This window comes from Biomphalaria glabrata, chromosome 4 (assembly GCF_947242115.1).
Source record: "Biomphalaria glabrata chromosome 4, xgBioGlab47.1, whole genome shotgun sequence".
Taxonomy (NCBI): domain Eukaryota; kingdom Metazoa; phylum Mollusca; class Gastropoda; family Planorbidae; genus Biomphalaria; species Biomphalaria glabrata.
In genome coordinates, this window is record NC_074714.1 from 41,473,494 (window position 1) to 41,496,174 (window position 22,681).

General features: G+C 35.4%; 1 protein-coding gene across 2 annotated transcripts in view; it reads left to right on the forward strand.

Moving 5' to 3' along the window:
* Window positions 1-22,681, forward strand: part of LOC106052563 (complex I assembly factor ACAD9, mitochondrial-like) — a 41,117-nt gene that overhangs the window by 10,967 nt on the left and 7,469 nt on the right. For both annotated transcript variants that reach the window (XM_056026133.1, XM_056026132.1), the window contains exons 5-17: window positions 342-448; window positions 671-771; window positions 1,071-1,221; window positions 7,479-7,581; window positions 9,887-9,960; window positions 10,043-10,118; window positions 10,591-10,661; window positions 10,763-10,882; window positions 11,968-12,096; window positions 12,232-12,311; window positions 13,067-13,193; window positions 14,483-14,560; window positions 15,157-15,285. In XM_056026133.1, the coding sequence (XP_055882108.1) occupies window positions 342-448; window positions 671-771; window positions 1,071-1,221; window positions 7,479-7,581; window positions 9,887-9,960; window positions 10,043-10,118; window positions 10,591-10,661; window positions 10,763-10,882; window positions 11,968-12,096; window positions 12,232-12,311; window positions 13,067-13,193; window positions 14,483-14,560; window positions 15,157-15,285 (1,346 nt within the window). The remainder of the gene's footprint in view (window positions 1-341; window positions 449-670; window positions 772-1,070; window positions 1,222-7,478; window positions 7,582-9,886; window positions 9,961-10,042; window positions 10,119-10,590; window positions 10,662-10,762; window positions 10,883-11,967; window positions 12,097-12,231; window positions 12,312-13,066; window positions 13,194-14,482; window positions 14,561-15,156; window positions 15,286-22,681) is intronic.

Consider the following 22,681-nt stretch of genomic DNA (forward strand, 5'->3'; position numbering starts at 1 on the left):
TTGTTTTTATTTTTTTTTTAGTTGGCTAAAATACTTTGTAAAAAGCTTGCTAAAGACATTAGTGTATCTTTACCATTTTTTATTATCACATTTTTTTTTCTAAAATGTAGATGATCATGTGTTCTTATTGATCTAACCTTGTATGTCTATCTTGTTACATGTGTGGATTAAAAATATTATTTTTTTGGTTCTGTAATTATCTACAAATAGATGAAACTTTGTTCTACTGCTATGATTATGTTAATTTTTTTTTGTAGATGGATTTTATGATGAATGTGAGTTTTAATTTATAATTTTTGTTTTGTTTCTTATTAAAGTTTTTGTTGTTAACTTGATTACAGGAGGCTTGAATTTAAGTTCTACAGCTTATGCCAGGGTCACTGAAGTCACGAGTACAGATGGCTCTATAGCAGTCACACTAGCAGCTCATCAGTCTATAGGTCTTAAGGTAAGGTAAATTTGTGTATGTAGTAAGCAGGTGAACTAAGATTGTGAATTATTACTAACTCTCACTAAGGCTTTTAAGATTATTACTACTGGTAATTCTATGTTATACATACTTTCTTCATTAGTTCTTAAATAAACTTAATTCCCATGGGTCCTTAAGGTTAATTGCTTAACTTAAAATTAGCTAATTTTAAACAAAAATATTTTTCCTTTTAAACATTAGGGTATTTTAATTGCTGGTACAGAGATACAGAAAGAGAAATACTTACCAAAATTGGCCAGTGGAGAGAATATTGCTGCTTTCTGCTTAACAGAACCATCAAGGTAAGAGGTCTTGTTAATAGATAGTGTTTAGCTTCAAAATGGATCATAAGATGCTGTGGTTAATAGAAGAAAGTTTTCTTTCTTAAGACAATTGTTTAAAAGTGACCATTCACATATCTAGATTTTAAGCTCCTAAACTGTATGTAATATACAGTTTGTATTTCCACTTCAAATTTAATTCAGTTCTATTTATAATTTTATCATTGAGAATTATGTTCAATGTTTTAATCAGCCTAATCCAAGCTTTGTCTTAGATCTTCAGTTATTACATATTTTTTTTTTGTTATTTTTAACTCTAGTGGTAGTGATGTGGCTTCAATAAAAACCAGAGCCACACTATCAGAGGATGGAAAGTACTGGATACTAAATGGTAGTAAAATTTGGATTTCAAATGGCAGCATTGCTGATGTGTTTACTGTGTTTGCCAAAACTGAAATCAAAACATCAGAGGTATGTTTTTTAGGTCACCTACTATTACAAAATGGTAACATTGTTCACGAGCAGATATTCATTATCTTGCCCTTTTATTTTAAAGGGAAACTCCGATGGTTTTGACAATTTTTGATATAATATGTGTTTTGATTTACAGATAATGAATATATTCTTCTTTTTTTTTTATTTGCAATAATAACTTAGTAATTGATGTTTTTCCGACGTAATTTTCCTGCGCATCCAAAACAGTCAGACTTTCACCGGGTTTCTATGTGACGTCACAAAGGTGTTTTAATCTATTGACTTATTGTATAACAGGAGACCATACAGCAAAGTTTACATTCTCGTAAAAGAAATATATCTTTGTCTATGCAGTTAGATCTAGGATCTTGTAAGCAAAGAAAAAATGCGTATTAATAGTAGATTTACATGCTTGACTAATCACGGCAGTGTGTATTTTCTCGCCAGACCACTCAACACACAACAAACACTATCGCTTGGTTGTCTTGTCATGACCGACTACACGTAGTCTCGACTAGCCTTACACTGACCAGCTTGTTCGAATCATTCAGACACACGATCTATTTACTTCTTGGGATAGGGAGAGGCTTAGATGAAAATGTTACTTTTTTTTCTCAAGTTGGTTATCCTAATGCTTTTGGATCTATCTATACATGTTTATATATATAACTGTATCATAGCTCTGGACTAGGCCATCACTAAGCCTAACAGCCTAACAGCTACTGTAAGAATGAAGCGATACGATTGGTTAAATCAAGTTTCTCTTTCAGTATTGTTTAGGGAAGTGACGCATGAAATAACTTAAAACAAAATCTCGCAGAACCCCGTTTTTTGGGGGGCATAAAGAATTTTCTGTCTAATTTATTAAATATAAAATTTTCTGAGCATTTAAATAAAAAATGATATAATGTTTACTATTACAACTTTTTACGCAGAATTTAAATAAGTCAATAACTAAAATTTGAAAAACTATCGGAGTTTCCCTTTAACTCATTATAGTTAAGGACCTTTAGGCCTATATACATATCACACACATATATATGCTGTAGGGGTGCACCGAATAGTACTTTTTGATATCCGGCCGGAGCGGGATATAACCGGATAGTACAATTAGATATTCGGCCGGAGCCGGATACCTACATGACTCAAACAGCTCGTTTAACTGAAGTTTTTGCAAATCTTCTATATAACATACCTATATTCATATTATTTTGTTATTTACTTTCTTACTTTAAACTCTATCACTGATTGATAAATTAAAATGAACAGCATTTTTTTTTACAGATATGCTTATCATAAACTAATCTTTGTAACATGAGATGGTGTGTGCGTATGTATTGTAAAGTAGAATGTGGGATAACTCATGCAGAATATATAAACATATATGTAACTAATGTAAATCTTTCAAAGGTAAAATTCACTCTTGGTTTTATAGTGTAAATCTTTCTTAAGTACAATCTAAGTTGTATAGTGGGTAGATGTTTGTGTTCATGTATTTGACACCATCAACTTGTCATTAGGCTCGTGTTTTAAAGGCCACAAACCGCTTCTGGTTTGTATCTAATACAGATAATGGCTTAGTAAATATCTTAAGTACAGCAAATTTGCAGCCGTATGCTGGCCATTAAATTTTGTACAATGCAAAACATAGCTGCTTCGGTCAAATGACTCATTCAACCAATGGGCAGTTAAACCAAAATATGATTCGGTGGTATTATCAGCTGTCCAAGTGACCGTTGAGAAAGCGATGCTTTTAGCATCAGATAGCATTTCACGAAGCTTTGAGGAAATATTGTCGTAGATATCTGGAATAATACGTTCTGTAAAATATTTGCGACTAGGCACAGTGTATCTTTTCTCCAGTACTTTTAAAAGTCCAATAAATCCAGGCTTCTCAACTACTTGGTAAGGTTCCATGTCAGTTGCAATCATCTTTGCTATGGCCAAGTGAATGCGTTTAGCATTATCACTATTAATATCCCACAATTTAGCTTTGTCTAATACCTCTTTAATCCCTGGTTGCTGCTTGTGTGTGAGGCTTGACGAATCACTGGAGCTCGTAGACGTACTGGCACAGGCAGTGATATTACTTGATGCTGATTTCAATGCAGTCATTTCATTGAATAAGTCTGGGTGTTTCGAGCGTAGATGACTAATCATAGTGGTGGTTGAGAAGTCTTTAGGTTTGCCTGGTTTACCACGTGACATTACTATTTTACAAGCATTGCAAACTGCTTTAGAGTAGTCCATTGTTTTGACATTAAAGTAACGCCATATAAGTGATGACTTTTTATCAGCCATTATTATTAGTATTTAATTTACTAAATGCCCTTGCAAGCCACTTTTATACCCGTGGCTTGTGTAACAAAATACTTGTAGGGATGTGTCCTGTAGTTCAGCGCCCTAATTGACATTTCTCTCCAAGTAAACAAACTTAGTGTCATCATCTAGTGACCTCTAGACAGTGTCAATATGTCTTAACAATTTGGTTTGTGGACCAGACCCTTGATTGACAACCTATCTCATAATAAACAAACTCATACCAGATTAACCTTATAGAGATTTGGCTTGTAGTCCCGCCCCTAATAAAAATTCTACTCCAAGTAAACAAACTCAGTTCCCTCATAAGATGTGACCTCTAGAAAGTGTCAACATGTTGACATCTGGCTTAATGTGGTCAGCTGCCTATCCGTGAACTCAATGTTATGGACTAAACAAACAAAAGGAGGTGGGGGTGCTCATCTCTACCTCTGGAGATATACTCGCACATCTAGACAGATTATCAGCGTGACGTAGTTAAGGAATATTACGTGTTTACAAGACCACTCAAAGGTCAAAACCTAGTTCCCTCGTGTGACCTCTAGAGAGTGCTTACGTCCATCGTATCTGACTTGGGGTCACCTGTCAATCAATGAACTCAATATGATGGGCTAAACAAATAAAAGGGGAAGGGAGTTGTTCATCTAGAAATATACCTGGTTACATTGTAGTCCAGCCCCCCCCCCCCCCCTAATAAAGATTAACTACTAAGTAAACAAACTCGGTTCCCTCGAAAGGTGTGACCACTAGAGAGTGTCAATACGCTGACATTAAACCTAGGTCCATCGTATCTGACTTGGGGTCACCTGTCAATCAATGAACTCATTGTGATGGGCTAAACAAATAAAAGGGGAAGGGAGATGTTCATCTAGAAATATATCTGGTTACATTAGAGGTGTGGCTCTTGTAGTCCAGCCCCCCCCCCTAATAAAGATTAACTACTAAGTAAACAAACTCAGTTCCCTCGAAAGGTGTGACCACTAGAGAGTGTCAATACGCTGACATTAAACCTACGTCCATCATATTTAACTTGTGTTTACCCACCCATAAAAAACTCAATGTGATGGACTAAACAAATAAAAGGGGTGGGAGTTGTTCATCTCTACCTCTGGAGATATACCCGCACAGCCAGACAGACGTCTGGTCAGCATGACGTAGTCAAGGAATGTAGCATTTTAACATGTTAACTAACTTACTCAAAGGTCAAGATAAATTGAAAAAAAGTGCCAGCCATTGCTGCTTTGTATGTAAAGCGCATTTATGATGTAAAGTTTCATCTCTATTTATATTAAGTTATTAACACGCCTTGTCTTTATAATAAACGAAGTTTGGTGCATATTCATAATGGCTCTATTTTTAAGCACATTATTTTGTTTTCATATAAGCATTAATACATTCTATAACAGACAGTAATGGAACGAGGTCCACTTTATGCATATTAAATAGGTGTATTTTTTACTATCCGGTTTACTATCCGGTAGTGATATCCGACCGGAGCCGAATAGCACCGGATAGTAAAAAATGCCGGATATTCGGCAGAAGCCGGAGCCGGAGGGACTATCCGGTGCACCCCTAATATGCTGTACTGTCAATGGCAAGCTATTCATTTATTACTTTTAATACGATGTACAAGCATTGAGGAGAGTACAGGCACTGATGGCAGAATCATCACAACGAAAATGCCTTTTTTTTTTTATATACTAAGTATTGTTAACATTCAAGCTAGTACAGTAGAATACTTGCTAGGCTTATATTTTAGCATATACTGTGACAAGTCAAAAGCTCGCTGTCAGAGTCACTCAAATTTATCACAGCATTAATTATTATTATTCATTATTTATTTATTTTATTTAAATTATTTCCCCATCCTATCCCCACTTTCCTCACCCGCCCCACCCTTTTACTCTCCAGGCTAGACCTTAGTCCACCACCTTGGCGTCCTTTCATTTATCTGCCCTTGATCGGGTAAAGATAAACACATTCTCTTTGATCATACTGGCCGGATGTCTGACGGGCGCACTTGACACCACCTTGTGTGAAATGCAAGTCACTCTTCCCCCCCCCCCCTTCTCCCATGTCTCTCTTTGATCTAGGAGATTACTCGAGTCAAAACGCCTCTCAGCGCTCCAAGGTGCGACTCCCACCTCGAGTCAAATTCACCCACGTGTAAGATATTTCTTAGCCTAGGACATTTCCTGTTTCCGCCCACATTCTCCAGGCCTATATATAAGGTAAATTAAAACAAGCCAGACTCTCTTATTTCTTTATTGCTGTCAATCGAGCCTGGACTACTTCATTTATTCTTACTCCTAGAGGAATACCTGGTGGTAAGCTGAACTTAATCACAAGTTCCATCTTAGTTACTTTGTACATATTTCTCACTGGAGATTATCATGTGTATTCTATTATTTTATTTACATTAATTAGTGCATTGTGTATTTCTCACTGTCGTAAGTAGAAAACATAAACATGTCCTATGTATGTATTTAAGTATTGCATTAATCTATTAATGCTACTTTGCTCAATTGATCGTTGGTGCAACCATGTATATTTTTGTACATCTTATTTTATTTCCTTTATCTCAGCGGACCGCTTTGATAATTTTACTAGCGCACTGACACTGCGTTTAGTAAAGAGATAAGAATTATCTCCCCTTTAGTAATTTTACTCTAACCAGAGTTGCGCCCCTTGAACCGACACCCTCTCCATTCAAGCGCGCTCCATTGTTCTCGGCCGACGGTCGTATGTTAACAAACCGTCATGGTCACTGACCACCACCCATCACCCCCTTTTTTTTCTCTTCCAACTTGTGTTGTTTATTTGAGATTATTATTTCCCCTTACATTTTATATTATTATTTCCCCTTTTATGTATATTTTTATGTTGCTATTATCATCCATCTATTTTCCCAATCCCATTTGTCATCATTTCCCTATTGTGCTCTAAAGCAATTTTACCAATCTGACGAATGCACCTCAGTCGAGGGCATCGATAAGATGCATGAGAGACATGTCCTAACTTGTCTTTATTGATCCGCAGCCTCCCTCAGGTGTCTGCCTATTTGCTGTTTAGTGTCTACTCGACACTACTCAACTATTTACTATCGAGAATCACCTACTGCCTATGTGCTTAGTGCTATTCAGCACTGCACTTGCCTATTTATCGGATCACTTGCCTATTTGCTATTGAGTATTATCTCCCACCTACGTGGATCTACTCAACTCTACTACTTGGCGCTATCGGCCTTGCCCGCCTATTTGACAGTCCACCTGTCAATTTATTAGGTGCGACGTCCCTATAGACCCAGATCTGTGCTAGACGTCATAGCTACGCCAAACCCTCTGCAACTCACTGGACTTATCCTGTCAACTACGCTGCCCACGGCAGATCAGCTCTGCCCGCAGTAACCTTGTGCCCACAGTATCCGGCCACCCGCCCTATTGTGCCCACTACAGATATCAGAACTTTGGATTGAGACTCCACAAGAACTGAATCACCAGCGTCCCTCTATCCGCTAGAGCGCCACCTCCAGCTGCAGAACCTCAAGCCAGGACGCAGCCAGCTGCGACATCAACAGGACAACCAGCTAAGTCAGAGGACAAAGTGACATACTCTCTTATTAAGTGCAAGAGTGATGATTAAACATAGTATTCACTAGAGATAGATGCAAACCCTCCCCCTTTTTATTCTCATATGTAAATATTTATGTAAATAAATATTCTTCATTTTTAACTTTGTATCTATCTTTCATTGCTTGTCTCGTTGCGTGTCTGCTCCCGATTTATATGCTGACGGGTTGTTGTGTGATAGCTTTAAAAATAATCATCCCCTAGACATTAAATGCGCCAAACACACATCATTTTCCCCAACCTGTCACATATACAACCCATTTTTTAGCATTGAAAAAAAGTTTCAATGTTATTGTCATCTTCTAGGGAGAAACTCAAGAGAAGATTACAGCCTTTATTGTGGAGAGAGCGTTTGGTGGTATCACAAGTGGGAAGCCTGAAGATAAACTTGGAATTCGTGGATCTAATAGTAAATATTCATTTACAAATTTTAGATTCTATGCAATTTTTAAACAAAAAAAATAAAAATAATTATAATACTGTTACGATCTTCTCTATCAGGCCTTCTGCAAACACTGCCCAACAGCACAACACATCTAAAACATCAACTTGACAACAAGAGCTTCAATAAACAAAGTGGCGGTTTATTTACAATTACATCAACAACAGCCAATAAACACAATTGGCTACGGTAACTTCAAATGCTTTGCTACACTACAGAACTGCCTAACTAATCACTACAAGTCTCTCTAGCTCGTACAGCTACATTTTCGAGGACTCACTTCGTAGCACACAGTCCTTTCTGCTTGCTATCCTGGACTCTACTGTCCTTTCTAACACACTGTCTCTCGTCTGTAAAGGCTTTGTGGTCACATGACCATAACATTGGTCATATTGCGTGCATTAGTAGTAATGTCCCTTGTTCACCAGCCCTTGACCTGTGTGATTGGCCTGAATCATGTGTGTCAGTAGGCCGCACAAACATTAACCCTTTCAGTCCGCCACTAGGGTTATAGCATTGCCCCCTTCTCAGATTTGTCCGTCCCGGACAAAATCTACCTCACGACATGGGCGTTGGAGGTTTATCGACGCAGGTGGGGGTCTATCAGTGGGCATGGCAGTGGGCCTGTATTGCCATCTCGATGGGGTCATCTGCATTGCTGCCTGTGTATGTCTTTTTCTCCTGCACCAGTTGGTCTTACTTTGGTTGAGAGGACGTCGTGCATTTTGCCTGGTCTTTCCGTCAGTAGCCGCCGATCGCAGCCTCGTGGCTAGTAGCGGAGCACTTGATGTCATGGCAGTGGGCATCAAGACCGTTGGTCTTACACGTTGCTTCAGCAGGCTTTCTCGATGCGCCGTAGGCCCCCAGGAGGCCCGGTTGTCAGACACGGCAAAATCTTCAAGCGTGTCTGGAAGACATGTCTGTGGGGCACGTGGGTAACGTACTGTGTGTACAAGTCCATCTGCTGCACCACCATCAGCGCTTCTCTTGCTGATACTGGTATCAGGACAAACGTCGGTTTGGTCAAGACTTTGTTGGCAAGACTTCCGGTGCTCGTACTCTCCCTGCCAGGCGGCCCTGTCAGTACAGTACTTGCTGAACGCCTGGGTACAGGCAGGAATCACGTTGACTTGATCAGATCTGTGCTCAGCGCTGTCACAACAAATGTCAGGATTCTTGTCGTAGGAGCCAAGCTTGCACGGCTCGCTATCACAGTCATAGACAGCGCTACCATCAACAGCTTCTCCGTTGAGTAACGGATTGTTTATACCTCTTGACATGGTAGCCATCTGGTCGTCAGTCTTGTTCATCACGGTATCAAATGTTTCATCAATCTTGTTCAGCGAGGTACTGGTACCTATCTGGTCTACTTTGGCACAGGTCTCTTTCTGAATGTCACCGTTGATCACCTTCTGGAAGCCAGCCAACATCTGTTCTTGAAAGGTGATCAAGAGCTCTACAACATCGGGTTCTAACTCGAACAGGTAGGTGCCCGGATCTTCACCATCGTCCAGCAAGGCTTGTCGAAGGCGTTCTTTAAGAGTTTCATGGTTTCTTTCAAAGCATTTCAGTCCACGACATCGAAGCTCTTGTTTCAATTCTTTTAGATCAAGTTCAGCAAGCAGTTTCACAGAAGCCATAAGAAATCCCACTTCTGACACCAGTGTTACGATCTTCTCTATCAGGCCTTCTGCAAACACTGCCCAACAGCACAACACATCTAAAACATCAACTTGACAACAAGAGCTTCAATAAACAAAGTGGCGGTTTATTTACAATTACATCAACAACAGCCAATAAACACAATTGGCTACGGTAACTTCAAATGCTTTGCTACACTACAGAACTGCCTAACTAATCACTACAAGTCTCTCTAGCTCGTACAGCTACATTTTCGAGGACTCACTTCGTAGCACACAGTCCTTTCTGCTTGCTATCCTGGACTCTACTGTCCTTTCTAACACACTGTCTCTCGTCTGTAAAGGCTTTGTGGTCACATGACCATAACATTGGTCATATTGCGTGCATTAGTAGTAATGTCCCTTGTTCACCAGCCCTTGACCTGTGTGATTGGCCTGAATCATGTGTGTCAGTAGGCCGCACAAACATTAACCCTTTCAGTCCGCCACTAGGGTTATAGCAATACTGTTTTAATAAAAACTTTTTATTTTCATTTTACTATCAAGTTACAGGATGGCGCTTTCTTTGATAATACAAACTTATAATGTAACTTATAATGTAATTTTTTTTCCATAATATTTTGTGTTTACAGCTTGTGAAGTTCATTTTGACAACACACGTGTACCTACAGAAAATGTTCTTGGTGAAGTTGGCAATGGTTTTAAGGTTGGTTAAATTACTTTCTGTAAAAAGGAAAAATGTGTCATGGATCTGCAATCAATTTATATGAAGTTCTCATGTATTTCAGCTTGCCATGCATATTCTTAACAGTGGTAGATTCTCCATGGGCAGTGGTGGGGCCGGTGTACTCAAGAAATTAATAAGTAAGAATTTCATTCTTTTAAATTATCTACAATAACTTATCCTATTACATACTTCAGTGCACACTTTTTCTGGACCTAATTACTATGTCATTTAGTTGGTAAAGAGTTGAGTGACAGAATGGTTAAGCATTCAAGACCTAGTGGAAACACTTAAGATTTTAAATCATTGGAGACCTGGTATGAATCCTTAGTTCATTCAACTCCAGTAGGAGTAACCAATAACATATGGACAGGGGGGTGGGGGGTGATAGTTGAATATTGTGTGGGTCATACAATTTCAGCAGTATGGACTGGAAAACATAACTTTTTTTTACATTTTTCATCAAATAGACAACTTTAAAAAAAATCGTTTCCTTTCAGAAATAAAGCACTAAGACTGAAACTATTGCTAATAACTTATCAGTATAGCCCTCTACCCACTGAGCATTACTCTATATTCATTCTCAGTATTAGAACATTCTCTAATCTACAGATTTGACAGCACAGCATGCCATTACAAGATCTCAGTTTGGTGAAAAGCTCAGCTCCTTTGGATTAATCAAGGTACTGATATTGATTTTGTCGTCAAATGGTAGTGTTCCTTATGTTAACTGAAATGAATGTTGAGATTACCTGGCATTTTTGTTGTTTGTTTTTTTTTTAAGGAAAAATTTGCTAAGATGGCAATATCGGTGTATGCAATGGAAAGTATGTCTTATTTAACTGCACACATCATGGATGATTACCTTGATCCTGACATGTCAATTGAATCTGCTGTTATAAAAGTAAGATGTGAGTTTAGTGGCTAGAACTATGGTGCAAGTCTTTATAATATTTTTCAAAATAGGAAAATATCTTTTTTTTTTTCATATTTTCAAACTTTGCTTAGTCATCGTATTAGACAAAGGATTGAATGTTCAAATTATCAAGATATTTATAAATAAACATATTTAAATGGAAACACAAAAGGAACAGCTATGTTTCTGAATTTAAAAATACATAAAATAATTCTTTTAAAATTGATTGGTGGTAGGTAATAAGGTGATTTTTGTTGTTTTTTTTTTTTTTTTCTAATTTATAATTAGAATTTTTTCAATTTATTGTGCCATTTATTCAAGCCATTTATTCAAGCTATCATTTCATTTTGCATCCAATTAGATAGTATATTGTCAGCTGCTTGGTTAGCTATTTTAACATTGCCCTTGATTTGCTTGTAATCCTAATTTTTTATTTTTTTTAAAGTTCAGTACCCCTTACTGACCTTGGGATCTATTAGGCAGATGATGTAAAGGTCATTTGGCCAACCGTTTACGTCAGTACAGCAACCAACCGCCTTTTCTCCAACTAATGTCAGAGGTACCCATTAGAGATGGGTGGACTCAGTGGCATTAAAAATCTTAGTCAAGCGCTTTACCAAGCAGCCTTACATGTTTAAAGTATTTGAGTAATACTTCTCAACTGGTTAATCAAGGATGCTCTATTATGTTTGTCAAGTTGTTGTTTACTTTGTCTGCATTCTTTATTTTTAGTAACCACGACTTTGGTGAAATTTATTATTTATATTGTTCCATTTTCTAAAATCTTCGCTTAGTTGGATGAATAAAAATATTTGGTTTACTATACACTTATGGAAATAAAAATACTATGTATAAATATGTATAAATATTTCAAAAAATTTAATATTACCTATAACTTAAGTATTAATTCTAATACTCTATTATGATTCAGTTAGAAATCGGCTTTGCTAACTTTCCCTCAATTCAGTGGGTTATTATTTTAAAAAAAAATTGTAAGTTAAATTTAGGAATTCATATGTAGGCCATTCTATTTTTTTCTCAACATTCTTATATGAATTTTTTTTTTTAAAAAGATCTTTAGTTCTGAAAGTTGCTGGAACTGTGTCTCAGAATGTCTACAAATAATGGGAGGCTCAGGCTACACAAAAGATCTTCCTCATGAAAGATACCTCAGAGATTCAAGAATCATGCAAATATTTGAGGTCATCATTCAAACTTTTTTTTTTGCTTTTAAAAAATAGAACATATTTGTTTCTCAAGTGTTTACAAATATGTTTGTTTTGTTTTTGCTTGAAAATGCATTATTGAATGGTGATTTTTTTTTTGCTACTTTTCAGGGAACAAATGAAATCTTGCGTCTTTTTGTAGCTCTTCAAGGATTGCAGTTTGCTGGCAGAAGCATGAAAGATACCTTTTTGTAAGTTTTTGCCACTCAAAATACTATGAATATGTGTCTTATTTTAGTTGAAAGCTTCAGTTCTATTTAAAATTCATTTTTTATTTGCAACATTTTTTTTTAAAATGCTTTTATTCGCATCTTTTAACTGTTAAAGATATGTTATGCCTATGGCCACGACATGACCTAAAATGAGCTGATGTGCCAAAAACCCAAAATATCAAACATTAAGCCTAATATGGATATTAGTTAGCAGTTTAGCTGTAGACTATGTCTGAACATTTACATTACTGTGTTACAGGAAGAATGGGGGAGAGGGGGTTGTTAGAAAAAGTAAAAAATTGAATTTCAAAGTTAGATTATTCATTTTTAATTTCTCTTTCTAAAGTCCATTGGTTATTTTACAAAGGGTGTTGTCATCTTCACATTAAAACCAACAAGCAAAAACAGACACATCTAGTTTAACAAGTGGAGAGATAAATCTAAACACTGTTGAACAATTTATATTAAGGTTTAATTCAGCAAGAAGGCCACAGTCGATGTCTCACTACTTTCTACCCTTATGAAATCCTATCACCAACTGATTTTCTGTCTCTAAGTAGCCTCTAACCCAACTAAGTCATAACGTCACTAGTTCCGTTCGTTGATAACAATACACAGATCACTCCAAAAATAAACCAATTAGTTAATTGTTTAGTACTAAGTAATTAATTTTGTTTACTATAGCAGAATGTAAGATGGAGAGATTTAATTGAGAATTCAATTTTCCTCCACAGAAAACTCAGAGATCCTCATCAAAATCCACTTTTAATGTTCAAGAAAAGGTTTAGACGATCAATGGGTAAAGCTATAATAGCATCGACAGAGCCAGATCTGTTTGAAGAGGTTCACCTCGAATTGGAGGTAAAATTATCTTTCATTTCTTACGTTCCAGTAACTTTTATTTTCTATCATTTAGTTTTAAATGGTTATGCAAGTTAAGCTTGATTCAAAACTATTCACTCAGCCTGTTTGTTGTTTTTAAGTGTTGGAAGTTCCTTCAGAAATGAAGATTATAACATTCTAGTCCAAACCTGCGTCAGGATGGCAGAGGATTAAACTGAGCAGTGGTCTTTCTTAAGACTACCATTATGAGGGCTCAAAGTGCCTACGACTTGAACAGGCTTAACCCTTTGACAACTAGAGTCGCCGGGAGTCGCCTCTACTGGTTGACAACTAGAGTCGCCGGGAGTCGCAGGCAATCACCGATTTTGGGTTGTTTTGTGTACGCATGCACTGCTAGTTTTTAAATAACTATTTATACCTTTACTAACTCGGGAGATTGGAAGGCAACTAAATATGACATGATATTTTAATGTTTTCGAGCTCTGTAGGCCTATTTATGACTTCAAACATGGTGCTTAACCCTAGGTCTATTTTTTCTATTATAAAAAGAAGGTTTTTGTTAAGTTTTATTAGTTTTTTTCTGTGAATTTAGTAAAAAAATCGATTTTTTAAAATAGCTGATACAGAGTTATATCCCTTCTCTTAAGGATGGGGTAGATAGTTTCTTACAACTGCTTAGTGGTGAAATGGTTAAATAGCTTAGAATTGTGAAAAAGCTTGAGGCATTTATTTTTAATTAAGCATTATAATTTAATTTGTAGTGTATCTTTACTATAATCTATGTCAAAATAATTTCTTTTCTATTTTTGAGGATCACATTTATTTCCAATATTTATCAAAAGGTAAAATAGTTTGTGAAGAGATGTCTTTCTTTGTTCTGTCTGTGGCATTTTACGATCTTTTCCCTTTGCAACTTCTTGTGTGACTAAAGATGCCAGTCCTTGATACACAGCTGCGATCGCAGGTTGGGCATATTTTATCACCAAGCACCATTGCATTTTCACCCTTCTTTATGCTTCTGCTGTGTATGACATCTGCAATCCGTGACCCTTCCTTTATGCTCTCTCTCCATGTGGATCTATCCAGTGCCACCTCTTCCCAGCTGCTAGTGTCGATTTTGTAGAGCTTCATGTCGTGTTTGCATACATCCGTATAACGTAAAAGTGGGCGATCAGCCGCTCTCCTGCCTTGTATTAGTTCGCCATACAGAATGTCCTGTGGAAGTCAACCTACTGGCATTCTACGAACCTTGTACCTCCCAAAATAATATCCCTAAGAAAAGATAATGTTCAAATTTTCTTTTTCAGAAAGAAGCCCGAATACTTTCATCTTGTCTTGTCAGTTTAGGAATGGCTGTAGAAGACATCTTGCCATTGTATGGAAATGTAAGTTTCTGGAATGAAGTTTTTCATTAAATGTATATTAGTAAAATTTATGATTTTTTCTTTCACATATCCAGCAAAACTATAATGATGGCTTCACTTCCCCCCCCCCCCCCCAAAAATATCAAACACTTTATTAGAACTGATTAGACACATAGAAGTCTGAAATTCCTCAGATATATTCACCAGACTTTAAACATTAGTTTCCTGATTACTGTGAACCACACAAAACATACCGGGTATATAATAAATACACCAATCCTTAACTTTATTAATTGTATTAAGTATATATATCCATTGCTGAGAACTTCAGTAACCACACCAAACATGGTCTTAAGTAGTGAGTGTAAATTTAAAATAATCTCTTGAAGAGAATTTCACACCCAAGATATTCATTAAGCTTATTGCTCCAACTAAGTCTTCTTTAATGGCTTAAGTTATACTTGGTACATATTTTTTGTGTGGTTGTAACACTTGAGTTACTATCAAATATTATTAACATTATTAGCAATATATAATAATATTTAGTTTTATTTTACATGGTGTGCTAAAAAATATTTATTTTAATAAAAGATTCTGGCATTTTTGTTTAAATTCAGAAAGTTGTGAATGAACAAATGAAACTTCGTAGACTAGCAGATATAGCCATAGACTTGTATGCTATGTTGGCATGCATTGGTAGAGCTTCAAGATCTTACTGTATAGGTCTCAAAAACTCTGATCATGAGGTTAGTATGTTTAACTATTTTTTAAGGTCATGTTGTATGTCTATTTATTGCCTCCTTTAGTCGCAAAGCGGCTATGCATGAGATGAATGCCTGGGCATTAGCTATGGTCGGAACAATGTCATTAACAGCAGTTCCCTTCTCTCCATTCAGCGTATCTATCCAAAGGAATGGCAAATGCTGACACAGTTTGAGGCCAGCAGTGTCACAGGTTCTGCCAGGGTGTGCTGCAAACTGCCTAAGGGTAACTGGCTCATGATTTTTCCTCAGAGTTGACTCCTGAAGTCTTTCTTAAGTTTCGGTACAAGCTGCAAGGCAGTAGAAGTTTTAATTCAGAGTTTTCTCTCTTGATATCTAAGCCACATGAAAGGCTGCCATTGCAGAAAGTGGTAATAAATATAAGCACTCCACTATCTAGTAGCCTTCATGTGTGGCTCAGATATTGTACCAGTTTGTACAGTTCTTGAAAACCATTGCAAGTGATCTTAGCATGAATAGATATAGCTTAATAGGTTTTTTGTTTTTTAAAAGACAAATGTGAACACTTTATTTTTTACATCATATAATATACTATTTCAAATAAACCAAATGTTCTGGTGATATTTTTAAAAAATAAGCTTGTTACGACACAAGACTCTTCACAAATAAGCAGACACTCTCAGGTATCAAGTTAGAAATCCTTTAATATTATTACAAATATCATTATCACAATACTTTCAACTTTCTTCATCCCCACATCTTTTATATATATATATATATATATATATATATATATATATATATATATATATATATCCCCGATATATACATATACATATATCCCCGATATATACATATATATACATACATATATATACATATATATATATATACACATATATATATATATACACATATATATATATACTGGTACGTGACGTTTTGGCGCCGCCGTTTTGGCGACGGGATGTTTTGGCGCGAGCCGTTTTGGCGACGGGACGTTTTTGCGCGAGATATCATTTGACGATATTTTAATAATCACGTAGCTTTATAACAATGTTTATTTCACCCTACCATAATATTGTATGTATAGTATGAATTCTAACACCGTTCAGCGAATTGTTTTGTTTTTTTTTAATTATAAAGGTTTTGCTTATTTCATGAATATAGGCCTATAATAAGTCAGATTCCTGAATGCTAATGACATGCTATATGTGAGTTCTGCTAATCGCACTGGATGACATTTTTGGATTTCTTTCCAAAAGATTTTTTTGTATTTGACATTAGTGTAATATAAAAACTAGCTAAGTGTCACACTTTAATATAACAAAAACGATGTTAACATCTAAAGCTCTATTACGCTGAATGACGACAATAACTTCACACATAGTAAAGATCAAGACACAGAATGTGGTCAGTACAAACTCTAACGTGAATAGATATATTTTGAGAAATTGGGTAGGGGTGATTTGGGTGACACATCTCGCATTGACGCAGGTAGAGTTAAACAAATGAAGACAAGACCAGCACCAAGCACTGGTCGTTGGCGTCATGCGTCTGGCGATCATCTTCTTGGGAATGGCCATTACATGTGACACCTATCCAGCCCCCTCTCTTCTGCTCACATTTCACTCCTTGTATATACTCTTTCCTCCACCCCTCCCCTCTCTCACGCGATTTTTGTTTTTAATTTTAAAGTAATATCTTTAAAAACCTTTTTTGAAAATAAAAGTGTGCCTCTTAATAAACACACATACACAAGCCAAAATGTTTAAGAAAATGATGTGAAAAACAAGCACACATTTACATTTAGTACGTGAAAAATATGTCTTAACACAAACACTCATGCAAAACATAGATATGAATAATTCTTTTAAAAGAAATAATGCAATAAACGTACATAATGTATTTCGCGCCAAAACGGCTCGCGCCAAAACGACCTTCGCGCCCAATAGTCCTGCTTCGTATATATACATATACATATACACATACATATATATATATATACATATACATATATATATATATATACATACATATATATATACACATATATATATACATATATATATATACATATACATATATATATATATATATATACATATACATATATATATACATATATATATATACATATACATATATACATATATATATACATATACATACACATATATACATATATATATACATATATACATACATATACATATATACATACATATACATATACATACACATATACATACACATATACATACATATACATTATACATATATATATATACATACATATACATTATACATATATATATACATATATATACACATATACATATATATATATATATATATATATATAAATATATATATACATATATACATATATACATAACATATATATACATATATACATATATACATAACATATATATAACATATATATACATATACATATATACATATATATATATATATATACATATATATAATATATATATATCAGGGGTGCACCGGATAGTACTTTTTGATATCCGGCCGGGACCGGATATGACCTGATAGTAAAATTTGATATTCGGCCGGAGCCGGATACCTAAGTGTCTTGTTAATAGCTTGTGTTGCTGAACATTTTACGAAACTGTTAAATAACATATCTATATTGGTTGGTTTTATTTTTTTTCCCTTTTATATACTTTATTGTTTTAAACTCTGTTACTGATTGATTTAGCATGAGTGTGTCTGTGTGTATGTACGATGCAACCAACTGTAAAGGATGTGTGTAGGAAGGGCAATGTAAATAATGTTAGTATATATTTAACTAGTTATTAATGTAAATCTCATAAGTAAAGTGCAATCTGCCTTGTATAGTGGTCGGATGTATGTGTTCATGAATTTCAGACCAACAACCTGGTCAGACATACCTAGTGAGCCTACACATGTTGTCCTAGTGTAGTGTGTATAGTTGTTTGTGTTAACCATCAAGCATTGTTTTTTCCTTAGCATACGCACGCAATAGAGTTGGGTGTCAGTCAAAAAAGATAACACATTGGCATGGTCAGTCAAGCACATAGATAAATTATACCCGTCCAATAGTTAGAGGTCAAGGGTTGTTTTTTTTTTTTTTACACTCCAGCATATTGTTTCTTTGTTTGCTAGATCTAACTGTGGTACTATTATTCAATTTATTTTATGCGATTTTAAAATTTACTGTAAGGTTTTCCGTTATTTATTAAGTCAAAAGAATTAAACAATGAAATTAGCTTTCTAAAGGTTTTAATACAAGGCAAAAAAAAAAAACACACACGCAAACATGCACATCTTTGTTTTATTTTATTGTGCAAAGAACGTACGCAAGATATATTAAATGCAAAAAACGTATGTTAGAAACATCTTCCTAAATTATTACTTATTAATTATTTTATTCGTGGTTTCAGTAACTGTTACAAAACGGAACGATAATAAGCCTATGGATGTCAGGTGTGTAAAAGTAGCCTATGGATGTCAGGTGTGTAAAAGTAGCCTATGGATGTCAGGTGTGTAAAAGTAGTCCTAGCCTGATACACAGTGGCTAAGTACGCGTCTTATGTAAACAAAAATAGTAATAACAATGAGTTAATTGACTGTCACAAATTATTAAGAATATTGTTATCAAATCAAGACACTTAACTGCAGGAGTAATATTCAAGTTAACACGTTAGAAAAATTATTTCACCGTAATATTTATTGACAGTGTAATATCCTTTGTTAGCATGTTGTGTTTTTTTCATTCTGGCTTAAAAATGGTCAATGTCTATCAATAAATTGGGTGTCAAGGACCAAAAAAATAAAATAAAGAATATGGGGTGTTTAGCTCTCCATTTAAAGATAGCCCTGGTCGTGTCTTCTACAAAATAATTAGTTACTGGCTTACTGGGCTATATAATCTCGCGGTTTGTGTTCTGTGTAGCTAAAGGTCACTCGTTTAGGTGCATGTGATCTTTAGTCCAGCTTACTAATTGAGATTTATGTTCAAGTAACTCGGCACACTTGAAAAGGTGTGGCCTCTAGCCCAACCACGTGATTAAGATCTTTCTCCAAATAAGCAAATTCTTTGTCCGGATACCCGTGTAGATGTTTGGCTTGAAGTCCAGTCCACCCCCCCCCCCACCCACCCCACCCAATTAGGATTAACTACTAAGTAAACAAACATAGTTCCCTCGTGTGACCTATAGAGAGTGCTTACGTCCATCGTATCTGACTTGTGGTCACCTGTCAATCAATGAACTCAATGTGATGTACTAAACAAATAAAAGGGGAAGGAGTTGTTCATCTGGAAATATACCTGGTTACCTTAGAGGTGTGGCTATGGTAGTCCAGCCCCCGTAATAAAGATTAACTACTAAATAAACAAACTCAGTTCCCTCGAAAGGTGTGACCTCTAGAGAGTGTCAATACGCTGACATTAAACCTACGTCCATCGTATTTAACTTGTGGTCACCTGCCTATAAAAAAACAACTCAATGTGATGGACTAAACAAATAAAAGGGGTGGGAGTTGTTCATCTCTACCTCTGGAGATATACCCGCACAGCTAGACAGATGTCTGGTCAGCACGACGTAGTCCAGGAATGTAGCATTTTAACATGTTAACTAACCTACTCAAAGGTCAAGACAAATTGAAAAAAGTGTCAGCCATTGCGGCTCTGTATGTAAAGCGCATTTATGATGTAAAGTTTCATTTCTATTTATATTAAGTTATTAACACGCCTTGTCTTTATAATAAACGATGTTTGGTGCATATTCATAATGGCTCTATTTTTAAGCACATTATTTTGTTTTAATATAAACATTAATACATTCTACAACAGACATTAATGGAACGAGGTCCACTTTATGCATATTAAATAGGTGTATTTTTTACTATCCGGTTTACTATCCGGTAGTGATATCCGACCGGAGCCGAATAGCACCGGATAGTAAAAAATGCCGGATATTCGGCAGAAGCCGGAGCGACTATCCGGTGCACCCCTAATATATATATATATATATATATATATATATATATATATATATACACATATATACATATATATATATATATATATACATATATATATATATATATATACATAACATGTGGGCTAATCTAATCTGACTTCGACTATGTATCAATTATTACTTAACATTAGCCACAGAACATTACAAAATAGATATACTTGATAACAACATTCAGTTCTATAAAATGAGACTTTATTAACCACTGGGAAATCCGTCCAGTCTTTCTAAAACGTCTCTATATCTAACTACTATTCAACTACTATTCAAAACACAGCCTACTTCTAACATAACGCCATGTTGGTCTCTTGTCTACTATGTCATTAGTCTGTCTTACTACGTCATTACTTTTACCTAGCTAAAACTATACACAATATATTTAACTAACAAAACTAACCTACTCTCTAAACTAGTACATTACATTTCCTTCCCCCTTTCTAAAAAAAAAAAGTACAGTAAAATGTCTTTACAATAGCAAGGAGAATTTCATTTGAAAAAACAAATACAATAAACATGGGAATGGACAACACAACAAATAGATTCTCTTGACATCTCAGGTAGGTTCACTGGTATCTCACAAAGTTCGTTCACAGACATCTCACTGCGGTAATTTCAATGACAATGCACCAAAGTAAGTCTTTTGACATCCGACAAGGTAAGCTCAGTAACACACTATTACTGAACAAATAGTAATGTCACTGTAAAACACAACTTTAAAAAGTCTATATAGTCTCTGACACAATACTGCTGAGTGAGGTATCTGAGGTGATACACAGTTCAAAACTAAGACTTCTGTTGAATGCGGTACGTGATGTGACACATAGTTCAAAGTGTGACCTTTCTGCACATAGTGTAACAGTCTATGAGTACGAAATATTACGTTGTAGTTACAAGTTACGCTGTACACGGTTCAAGCTACACGTTGTATAAGGTTCAAGCCTACACACGTTGTACAAGATAAAAGTTCATCACATCACAAGAACGTTGTTTACGATGCCAAGTACCATCTCACTGTCCATCTTCAAGAGCATCAAGAAGCATCACAACTTCATGACATTTTCCTATTATGGATACAAACAGTAAAAATCCATTAACAACTTATTACAACGTTTAAACAGTGATACTTGAGGCATCCCTAAATTTCCAACCCATAAATAGATTCAAGCTTATTTCTTCCTTCGCTTACCATTTCCTCAGGAATATAAAATTTACAAATGATCGATGTGATGATACACACAAAGAACAAAAAATACTTCTGCTCATACTTACTTTCCAATAAGCTTTCAATATATATTATATCCCTTTAAAATTATAACTATTTAAATTATTTCCCTTTCTCATCAATACAGTCTTATGAGTGCCATACTATAGCATACAAATAAATATCATAAAATATACAACTTATTTACAACCTAAAAGAACTCAACATGTTCATGTACTATACAATCAAACCAATGCTGGTATATATATCTATATATACTTATAAGTAAACCATCAAGAATTTACTTTCTCCAGCTATATTCTGCTTCTCCATTTCTTCTCTGGTAAGGTCTATATGACCTACCATTGTCCCTTGTACCCTGGTACTCATCAGAGTTACATCTTCTCTGAGGGTTCCCTCTATGATAATGTCTATCATAGACATTGCTATCAAAATTTCTGCCATACTCATAATGGTCAGATCTATCTGAATAGTCACAACTTCTGCATTGCCTGGCAATATGTCCCTTTCTTTGACATTTAAAACAAATAATGTTTCTTCTCACTTTACCATAAGAATTTCTTTGTCTCATTTTGTATTCATGTCTTCTATTCCAGCTATCTATTTCTCTTTGAGTCAGTTCCTTTAGTCCATGTATATTGCCTAAAAGCAAATCATGAGACAATCCTGGTATTGCTAAACCTTTACAATAACCAGTATAAAATGGTGTTTCTAAGAAAACTTTACAGGCTTGATAGCGCTTGATACTGCCATCTATCAACCTTACTTTTTTCTCATAGCCTAATAAACAATCTGGTTTAACTAAATTACTCCTAATTCCAACTGTACTGCATCCCGAATCTTTGACAAACCTCATAGGTTTCCCATTGATAAAACCAGAGTGTACTCTCACTCTGTTGGTTTCATCTTCTGCAAAATTTATTTCTTCTACACCCCAACAATAGTTCATCTCTTCTACTTCTTCATTATCACTACTTTCTCTACTGTCCCTATCATTGGTGAAATACACTCTACTTTTGTTATTTCTGTCTCTGTTCTCTTTAAACTCAACTTTCCTATTCTGCTTTCTGTAATTATCCCTATTTTCTGATCTATTGTACTTCACTTTTTTACAGTGTGCTGCAATATGTCCTCTACCTTGACAATTAAAACAGATGATCTC